The sequence below is a fragment of the Penicillium diatomitis genome, assembly GCF_028827545.1.
Source record: "Penicillium diatomitis strain IBT 30728 chromosome Unknown utg000009l_segment0_segment0, whole genome shotgun sequence".
In the NCBI taxonomy this organism is placed as follows: Eukaryota; Fungi; Ascomycota; class Eurotiomycetes; order Eurotiales; family Aspergillaceae; genus Penicillium; species Penicillium diatomitis.
In genome coordinates, this window is record NW_026623181.1 from 70,742 (window position 1) to 81,038 (window position 10,297).

At 53.5% G+C, this 10,297-nt stretch overlaps 4 protein-coding genes across 4 annotated transcripts; 1 reads left to right on the forward strand and 3 right to left on the reverse strand.

Moving 5' to 3' along the window:
* Positions 1 to 666: 666 nt before the first annotated feature.
* Positions 667 to 1,858, forward strand: N7539_006557 (uncharacterized protein; the record flags this gene model as incomplete). Its single annotated transcript, XM_056936158.1, has 2 exons — positions 667 to 1,438; positions 1,494 to 1,858. The coding sequence occupies 2 exons, from the start codon at positions 667 to 669 to the stop codon at positions 1,856 to 1,858; spliced, it is 1,137 nt and encodes a 378-aa protein (XP_056788093.1).
* A 623-nt stretch (positions 1,859 to 2,481) lies between these two features.
* Positions 2,482 to 3,357, reverse strand: N7539_006558 (putative secretory component protein shr3; the record flags this gene model as incomplete). Its single annotated transcript, XM_056936159.1, has 2 exons — positions 2,482 to 3,119; positions 3,312 to 3,357. 2 exons carry the CDS (start codon positions 3,355 to 3,357, stop codon positions 2,482 to 2,484), a joined length of 684 nt encoding a protein of 227 aa, XP_056788094.1.
* A 630-nt stretch (positions 3,358 to 3,987) lies between these two features.
* On the reverse strand, positions 3,988 to 6,396 carry rim8 (pH response protein PalF; the record flags this gene model as incomplete). Its single annotated transcript, XM_056936160.1, has 2 exons — positions 3,988 to 5,856; positions 5,932 to 6,396. 2 exons carry the CDS (start codon positions 6,394 to 6,396, stop codon positions 3,988 to 3,990), a joined length of 2,334 nt encoding a protein of 777 aa, XP_056788095.1.
* Positions 6,397 to 8,807: 2,411 nt separating this feature from the next.
* Positions 8,808 to 9,573, reverse strand: N7539_006560 (putative GAJ protein; the record flags this gene model as incomplete). Its single annotated transcript, XM_056936161.1, has 2 exons — positions 8,808 to 9,461; positions 9,571 to 9,573. 2 exons carry the CDS (start codon positions 9,571 to 9,573, stop codon positions 8,808 to 8,810), a joined length of 657 nt encoding a protein of 218 aa, XP_056788096.1.
* Between the last annotated feature and the right edge of the window lie 724 nt (positions 9,574 to 10,297).

Genomic DNA, 10,297 nt, shown 5'->3' on the forward strand with positions numbered 1-10,297 from the left:
GCGACATAATTTGGGAATTTACACTAAATCCCATAGCCATTGAAAGATCTCAATCGATGGGCACCTCGACCTGACAGCACTACTGGATATGAACAAAGACTTCAGCGTTATATCGGACTTCACAGGTCATCACTTTAGTAGACACGTGATGTGATATCTTCTCCATGCCGCTGCAGATCCACACAGAGATTGGGCCGGTCGGGCTGCACCTAATGTGTTTCTAAAATTAGAGGCGGGGGAAAGAAGGCAGCATTTGGAGTCCACATTCGATCGTCGCATCCCGTGCCCCGTCAGGGGCACTGTGTCCCTCAAGTTCAAACGGCTGTCTAAACGTGCGGAAACAGTCTTTCATCCAAAGACAATGAACCTCGCTTGAGCGTATCAGCCTACCAAATACGTGGGTAGTAGTGCGATTGTCCCGTGACAGACCCGCCTCTAACAGATCGTCCGCACGTAGACGCTCTCCTACGGGACTAAATTGCATCTTACCTTACTGGGCCTCTTTCCTGACAGAATCTCCGTCCTATCCTACACCCCCGTCTCTTTTTCAAAGGGCCCAGCTGTAGCCCGATTTAGTTTCTGCGTGACGGAGTGTCTTATCCGTGCGCCTCCAAATTTGCTCCGTCCTGATCTGCTTTGCATGAGCCTCAGAGCGAGCATTCCGACATGGCTCAAGCCCCGCCCACGTTCACGCCAGATACAGAGTTTGCCGACTTTGATACACCTCGCGATCCCAGAGCCGGCAGTCTGTCGGTGACTGCTCTGGCTCGGTTCGAGTTTGAGGCAGGAAAGGGAAATGAGGGTACCAAGATCCTAATGGTGGAATGGGAGGACGACGACATCACTCGATCAACCGCCGAGGGGTCCTGGCATGTCTCCTGGGCGGGGAAACCAACGGTTCTTCCAGCTGATGAAAGACCGAGCGAGAGCACACGCCGGTTCTACTTTCTTTTACCGCCAAATGTCACAATCCCACCGGTTGTCACCTTAGCATACGAATTTTCTAGCGTGTCGAAGACCCACGATGAACACTCTCTGCCGTCATCGAAGCGTGACGTGTTTCAGCTGAATCCGCTTCCTGCTATTTTCCCACCGGAGTTGGGTGCAACGGGCCGCGCTGCGGGCAAGAAGGGCGTTCTTCACACAATTTGGGCCAAAAAGCGACTACGGGTGCTGGAGAAGGAGATTCAAGAGGAATCAGCAACAAATGCCGAGGGAGTTGCCCTGCATATGGCTGTGCAAGAAAAAGAATGGATCGAAGGCAACTTTGGTCTAAGTCCACATGGAACCGATAACAGCCATGACGCTTCTAACTCGTTATCCGTGTACCCTGCTGGGCCTGCCACACCAGTGTCGCCCGTCAGTGGAAGGAAGCTGATGGATAAATTGAAGGGACTGAAGCTACAGACCAGTGAGAAGGACCTTTCGGCTAAAGATGGTGCGCTTGATCTAATTGCCAATGCCCCGGTGGGAGAGACTGACCAATTCCGCAGATTCCAACAACGCGCATCTTCTGTCGCCCCAATCGCCTGATGTCGCAGTGTCCTCATTCAGCTCTTTCCGCAGTTTATCGAATCGGGCTCCCAACTCAATGCTCACCCCAGATACAAATTTCACGCCCACTCCAAACCTTCAGGCAAGTCCAGCCGGTCTCGACTCGCTGAGACCTGTTGCATTCCACCCGCCAAACTTCATTCAGGAGGCTCAGCAATCGAGCGAGCTTGCGGGCTTCGCTGCGATCAGCTCGACGCCTGCCCTCGCACAAGTGTCTGGCGGTGACTCCGGCGACGACTTATTTGCCAAGGCACTGAGCCCACGCTCTCCAGACCTTCCTCGCAGCCCGTTCTCGCTTGCATGATATTTGCAAACGTGACTCGAACCTTTGTTTACAAAGCAGGTTTGAATTACTAAATGACTTTTCCTATGATTCCCCCCTCGGCGACGTGGCAGCGCTTGATATCACTGTTCTGCCAGACGATCACACAAATGATCGGCCGTATTCATGCCAACCTGATACCGTCTTCGCCTTTATATTCAGCACCTCATGTGCCCCTGTGTTTCCTAGCGCCTTCATGTTGATGTCATTCGCACGGGAACAATTTGCAATGTGCCATATGCTCAATAACAGGTCGCATTTGTACATAAATAAACGTTTACAAGACGTCATTACCGTGCCCAATCACTTCTAGATGCTTTTTGCGCACACAGATAAGACCAACTTTTGCCATTATATGTGGCTCACACTACAAACTGCAAATACCCAGATATCGTAGCACGCGCCAGAGGTTAGAAGTAAACTTCTGGCTACTTGTCCCCATCGTAACCCCCTTATCAACCCCACGACGACAAATATACCGAACAACAGCAGGAAAGAAGAACAAAGCTAGTGAGACAAAGAGCAAAGAGCAGGTGGTCGAGAAAGAGCAATCTACAACCACCCCGACAAGACCCCGCTCCCCCCATTCCCCCGCCCGCGGCAGACTAATTGCCCTTCTTGCGCTGACTTCCCTGACGACCGGGCTTACCCGTCGCTGCACCAGTTGTCGTCGCCGAAGCAGGCGCATCAGCCTCGGTCTTCTTGTGCTGCGCTGCCGTAGCTTCCGCCTCCGCCTCGGCCGCAATGGTCTCTGATTCCTGCGCATCCTTGCGCTCTGCATACCACTGGCCCGCCTGCAGGACCAGGACACCAACCAGCACCAGAGCCAGAATGGTATTGCTCGCGGCCATAACCTTGAGTGAGTCCTCACGACCCAGGATCTGGTCCTTGTCGTCCGGGTTGTTGGCGAGCGCGGCACCGTACTGGCCGGCCGAGGCGAGACGCAGACCCTTGATGATGTTGGCGATGTAGACGGTGACACCGCACATGTAGAGGACGAGGGAGGCGCCATCGAAGAGCATGTTGGACTCGGAAGGGCGGTAGAGCTTGGTGACCAGGCCGGCGAGGCCGAGGAAGATCACGATGTGCAGGATACGGGGAATCAGAGGCGGCGACGCATGCAGGAACCGAAGGTGGGCTTCGAAGTAATCATAATGCGAGGCCGGGGTAGGGACGGTCGACCACAGAATGGGATAATCATAGGGGAACATGGAGAATATAATGCCCAGGAAAAAGCAGGTTGCTGGATTGTGGAAGAGCTGCGTGTCAGTCCAATTGCAATGAGTGACTTTGGGTGGGTGGACTCATATTCCCCGGATTCCTGCATCGCGCCCACTCGTTTGCAAGCCAGTTGAGGCTGTAGTGGCCACCCGAGAGGAGGGGGAGGGGGAGGGGATATGAGACCACGGTTTCTGAGCAGTGAGAAGTGACTTACGGCACAGGATCAGGAAGGTCGCAAAGGACCCGCTTTTGAAAATCATTCTGAGCAAATTGGCAAGGAAGAGATGTGTTTAAGCGATCTTCAAGTGAAAGAGGAAGTGAAGACCAAAGAAGAAGAATCAGAAGCCAAAACAGGGGGCGCGAAGGACGAGCCGTAAAGGTTATCGCTAAGCGGGTAGCCGGTGCCAAGAGGAAGTACGCCCGAGCCTCCGAGATAAGACGAAAGATGGACCGAATGGGACCCAACTGGGGCTGAGGAGCTGTCAGATGTGGAGAGGCTGAAATAACCATCTTTCAAATCGTCGTGAGTCCAGACAGCTCAATTATGGGGTTACACCAATTGAATTCTCTTAAGATAGCAATTTTCAATGCCAGGTTCAACGTGCACTCGCAGAGCTGATGCAGAAGAAGTGAAGCTTTTGGAAAGTATAAGCCTAAATGGATCGTGCATTTCGTACGAAGCTGTGCAGCACGTGCACCACGTGCATCTCGTGACATTTGGATGCCTTGATGGAAGAGGGTTGAAGAAGGGTATCAAATATGTGAATAGTGGTATCGTTTTAGAAAAATACGCCCAGGTAGCATTCCTGGGATGCGACAGAATATACACAGAAATTATATATGTGAAGAATGAACCACCACCACCGATGACAGATGATGTTGCTTCTTCCTCATCGCTGATAACGAGGTAAAGATTCATCTGCATGGGCTGTTCCACCCACCAGTTGATCATCTTCGTCAAATTCGGGAGCCGTGGGAGCCGTGGGAGCCGTGGGAGCCGAGGCCGTCTCGCCAGCTTCTGGGACACTACTACTCGTAGCAAGAGGTGCGCTTGGGGCACTTGTATGTTGCAGTAGTCGCTGTCGCTCCAATTCCAGCTTGTCATCGGCAGGGACGGTGGGTTCACTGGGGCCAGCCCCATCACCGTTCGTGACCACAACGGTCTGCAAAGATTCGGCAGACCGAACCGGATGTGGGCCACCATTACCCATCGGAGATGAGAGATGTTCGTATGCATGTAAGTGATGATCGTCATCAGGCAGCACCGGTGCAGTGGGTTCAGCCACTTCCACATTGGATGGCCCAGCTTCGGGCTCAATGGGAGGCTGACTCGGTAATAGAGCTTCTTCATAGCGACGTAATCGTGTTTTCTCATCCACGGGCTCTGACGTCCCAGGAAGAGCGGACATGGAGCCGTCACGCAGAAAAGGCTGTGGAGCCTCTTCAGGATACTCGGGCCAGTGTCCCTCATATCCAAAGTCATACTCGTATTGCTCAGGCGCACCATAGTCTTCAGTTGCGGTCGCCATGGGGCTTTCATTATAGCCGTCTTCTCCCTCTCCAGAGGGGCCCGCAAGCGGGAACGGCTGAGGAGTTTGACGAGACCAAGTGGACTCCGCAGTCACGGACGGCTTTCGCTCAGCAGCTTGACGGCGCTGGCTGTCACGTGTCCCTACGACAACCTCAAAGGCCATTGATACAACTCCCTTTTCTCGGCGAATCTGGTCCGTGTCGAGGATGTTTCCACTCCAGTTGGACGTGATACCGCTCGCGCTGGCGTCTGCCGGGCTAAGGATCTGGCCGCTTGGGGAGAACGAACTTCCCCCGGAGACCATGTTGAGTCGAGGGAGGAATCGATCTGGAGAAGTAATTTTGCCGCGAAGATCGATGACAATTTCGACGTAGTAGCGAAAGTTGATCATTGCACCGGGCACACGGGTAATAGTTGGAAACGCATCCTCAGGTACGCGAATCGATGTTTTGACATTCGCCGTCATATTGCTGGGATCCACAATCAACGGTGCAAATGTCTGCGACATGTCTTTGCGAAAAGTACTGCTCGTCCGACTTGTGCCGAGAGTCAGACCCCCGAGTCCAGTACGTGAGCGGGGGTAACAGTCTTCGTAAACAGGTTTTTTGCCATTCGTCGTAGACCCTATCGGGATCGCAGGGTGCATGTCAATGCGACCTTGTCGATAGAGTGTGATGATGATGCCGTGCGCACTGCGCACCTGTTTCCAATGATTGATGGTCACCTTAATAGGCAACGTGTCGCCTGGTAGCACGCCTGCGCGCAAAACCTCGGCTTTGGCAACAATGGTTTTGTCAGATAGTGAAGGGGCCACACTGCGAGCTTCGCTGTTGCGGCCTCCTGTGCTTGCGGCCGAGCCTCGGTCGATCACGATCTGAAAACTCTGACTGCTCTCACTAGGGCGACTGGAAGAGCTGACATTGCTGAGGGAGGGACTCAAAGGTGGTCTAGAGTCTACGGAGCCAGCCGCACCGTTGGTGGGGACGTCGATCGACGAGCCATCGGGGGCTGCAGTTGCTTCTGAGTTGACTGATTTCACTTTGGACTTGGACTTGGTGCGCTTGGAAATCGGCTCCAATGTGACAACGCGAGCCTTGGGCGCAGGGAAGGGAGCTATGTCAATGTTTTCCAGGAAATTGACGCGCCTCCGGCAGGACATGGTGGGATTCATAGTCGTCGGCCGCGTAAGAGTCGACGTCAATGCGTATCCGATGGTACCACGCTCAAACTTTTAGGTAGAGGAAACATCAAAAGTCAGTACTCGCACAAGCCAGGACAGTTAGTGGGAAGGTTCATGACGCACATTGAGACTGCTAGGCAGCGCGTACGGAGGAAGCCCCATTTCGAAGCGAAATTTATAGATACCCTCCTTGAGACGGCCGTCGCCACAGAGGACAATCTCATCCTCGAATAAGGTAGACAAACCATTGCCCATGTACTCGGCTCCGCGGCGCCCACGACCTGGACCGAGGTATCCCAGGTCGGGGGGCGCTTCGCCGGCGGGAACCGCATTTTTGAAGACCTTGACAAATCCATGTAGACAAATCACAATATGCGTGATACGAACCGGCCGCACGACTGTTACCACAACCGTCCCTTTGATCACATCCCCGGGGAAGTATGAGCGCCACGGATCATCAGGGTCGATGTAGAAGTCGGTGATGCTGCGATTGCGACCGCCGAGCGGGGAGCGGAATTTGGCAAGGAAGGAGCTGCGGTTTCGACTGGCCGGCGACTTCGAAGGTTGGGTGGGAGGCAGAGATGACATGACACACGGCCGCAATCGAACTTCATCCGTAGACTATCGTGGCGACTGTGAGAGGGAGGGGCGAGGAGACCGTGGGCGCCGAAGTCAGAAGCGCCGTCATGCGGCGTGTGATCCAGCAGCAGACGCCCTAGGGAAGCAAGTGCGGAGTGAAGAGGTGACAAGTCCTCTGGGGGCACGCTCAAGCGATGGCTCGCGCTGGCAAGTTGAATCGAGGTACCAGAAGCTGTCCTTGGGATGGGAGGGGGAGTTCCTCAATCCAGTATAGTGTTGGATGAGCGCAATGGTCGCCTTGCGACAGTCTGCTGTCGGACAGGAACACGGCCCAATTCCTTATGACGACGCGCTGTTGATGCGTCTTCGCTGTGCGCACAGAGATCCTCCAGTCCAATAAAGGGAATGGCGAGTTATGACCAGATACCCGACAACCACATTGTTCCCCGAAAATGGATTGCAGTACCCGAAAGCGATCGGAGAGGTCGACCCAGCGAGATGCGCGTGTAGGTGGCGAAGGTGAATGTATCGCAGAGGCAGAGAGGCGGTCGTGGAGAGGTTTCACGTTCCCAAGTAGTGGGGAAGACTTCCGGAGAATGCAAGATCGTGAGGGAGGTGGTGAGAGGGGAAGGGAGGGGGCAGTTGGATGATGGCGAGGCGGTTGAGCAGAGTCCCTCACGAGGGCAGCTTGAGGTCGAGCCGGGACAGGAGACGAGAATGTGGGTCTTTGGAGCGTGGCGTCAGGCCCAGACTGGGAGAAGCTTAGGTAGGGAGAGAAGGGGTCGGAGGGAGATTCGGTCGAGGATTAGGGAATGGGCAGGCTCAGCCACAAATGATCGAGGAGAGGGGAGAGACGGAGAGACGGAGAGATAAGCGGAGTGGAAGAAGGACAGGCAGGCGGGAGGAGGGAGGTGGGAGGCGGATATGAGGCAGAGTAGGGAATGAGAAGAAGAAATTGGAAATGAAGTGACTAGTGCTGCTAGTGGTGGAAGAAGTCGGAGAAGAGGGAGGGGTGCAGGATCTTGCCCATGGAGAGGGCAAAGAGTCGAAGACTGAGGCCTCCTCACCACAGCCTCAAAACCCGGTCTGGTCGGTCGGGGCGAGAATGATTCTGTTACAGACAGCGGCAGGACACTCGGCTACCGAGTGGACGCGATTGAGAAAATAACATCTCACGAAATCTTGCGTCGCGACTTTTGTGCTCTACTATTCATTGATCAATACGACTATGCTTCGTTCTACTATCTAGGGTGCCTAATATCCTATACAGTAGATGATTGTCTCTGCAGAGGTAATAGGTTTAGTACGGGATCGTCAGCTAGTAGCCTAGTGAGTCCGCACCTATTTGTAGGACTAATACCAGGTCTTCTTCACTCCCTTTAGACTTTCAAGTACATGTCGCTTCAATAGTGGTCCGAAGTTTTCCCTCATGCGCAGTACGTCGACCGTTTTGAGGTAGTATAGGCTCCCTCAAAGCAGGCGAACCTTCATCACATACTCTTTTTCCGGTCTAGCTGAGATCTGGAGGACAACGCCCGGTCTGAAAGAAGCAATTCTCCCCTTCAGTCGCGTGCCTCTGTGATTTATCCTTTCCAGCCAAGCTTCTGTTAGCCTGAACCAAGAGAGCCGGCCAAGTAACCGCAGGTATGACCTGTTCAGGGTTGATTCAGGTGGACAGTTGGACAGTGGTGCCTCATGATCCCTGCTCCTCTTGACTCCTGTTCTTTTGACCTCGACGAGTCGACACAGATGATCTGGCGCCCTCCTGGAGATGGCCCCTGGTCGCTAGTGCGCTGGAGCGCTGGGAATGGAGTTGCCTGCTCATAAGAGAACTGTGCACATTGCACCAGCGCACTACAGTAGTAGGACTAAGATGTGACTGGTTTGCGATGTCTCAAATTCTACTGGATAGTGGGGGTGAAAAAGGCATCGTTCATTCGTCGTCAAGACCGGAGGATCCATCATGGCCCATGCACCAGGTTATGATAGCGTTAGATTTTTCCTTGGTTGGCGGTTTCATCTCGGGTCAACTGATTCGAGGCTAAGCTTTTTGGCTCACACTGCCCGTTCATCCATGTCGTTGGCGACTTGTTTCTTTCTGATAAGGTGATGATAGACACTTGGCCCTTCCTGCCTCAGACAGGTGTCCGTCAGTACCACATAGCCGTTCGTTGTGCGTTTTGACTTGCCTACTAGATCCATTCTCCTCTGGTGCACCAAAGTCATAGCGTAATAATGCCCAACGGTAAGCCCCACGGCTTCGCTCGAAGTATCCTCGGCGGGTGCCAGTAGTAGTGCTTTATTCCGCTGACACACATATTGAACGTCTCGGCTCGTGCGAACATTGTGTTCACATTGGGCTCGGCGGGACTGCACCGGTCACGCAAAGGGCGCTGTCCAAAGTTCCAAACCCCCAACCCCTACAATTCACGTAAACCCTCACCCTCGACGTATTCATCCCCGTAGCACTGTCGGAGAAGTTGATCAACGAGCTGCCGATCTCCCCCGGCTAGCTTGCGCATGTATTCCTCAAGGATGTAAATGTTGTCGGTCCACCGGAGCGCCTGCTGGCGATGGTCCTCCAGCTCCGTCTGCAGCTGCGATGCGCCCTTGCGGTCCATCGAGCCAACGGCCGACGACTCAGCCTTGCAAAGTCGGCGAATTTCCTCCTGAAGGTGGGTCTTTTGGGCTTGCAGGATGGCGCGCTCTGCATCACACGAGCTATCATCGCTGTCCTGTTGGCGCTGGGCCAATTCCGCGGCCAAGCCCGCCTCTGCGTCGGCACAGCCTTTCCGAGCCTTGTCCACATCCGCCCTCACCCGGGCCAAATGGCGCTCGCGATCTGCTCTGTCATCACTGTCGAAGCACCAGTACCAATTTCCACTGCCGATCTTTTCGACCCGAATCTTGTTCTCGTCGATCAGCTCTTGGATGAAATCCTTGACCTGGATACTGTTGATGGAGGCCACCGCGGGAAGCGATTTCTCCAAGTCCTTGAGCGTGTGACATGTACCCGTGGATTTCAAGTGAGCCACTATGAGATTCAGCTTTTCACTCTTGGAAAGCTTCGGCGGCTGCCACAAATCGAGGACGCGTCAGTTGTTACGTTCTCAAGCTTTCATAGACACTCCTGAAACCACACGCTAGTTGAAAGCAAAATGTCGCAATCATTGAGAAACCTACCATGGTGGGGACTGGGAGAGGATCCGCACGCTATGATCCCGTCCTCTCTTGTGACGTGTAGAGTTCTCCTGGATGAGATCGTCTTCCAATGAAGCTTGAGTTGGGTGTGGATTCGACCCAAATGGGATAGGATGTGAGAGGCTAAGCAACAAGATTGAAGCTTGATTGAAAAGCCAAGTCGGTGAACTCGAAGTGCGAAGTGTGAAGTGTGCCCCGTCACCTGCCGGGCTTGATGTGATGAGTCCTGAGGACTGAGAAGTCACGGTACTTTCGAGTACAAGACTTGCCTTCTAGTTTCAGTTGCTACACCACTCAACAGAGTCAACACGAGTACTGGAAGCGACTGCGCATAGTCCCCATGCATCAATGTTTCTCGCGTAGACGGACGCTCTGAACGCCAAACTCAGTCTTTCTTTCGCGGCCATTGGTCACTGGTCTCGATTTGAGTTTTTGGTCGTTGATCTAGTTGACAACTTGACTCAATGTGCTACAAGCAAACTCATCTGACCTAGGGTTTTCAATAATACTTGCTTTATTACTGTACTCATTCACCTTGGAAATTGGGAAATACCAGCGATTTATTGAAATAGAAGGGCATCAGCACTAGACATCAAACCAGCCATAAGGTGTTTAGAGTAAAAGCTTCGAGAAACACTGCAGGTGGAGATGTAGAAACGTTGATATGCGAGTTTGACGGAAGCAAGGGTGAAACGGCATACTTCCGTCA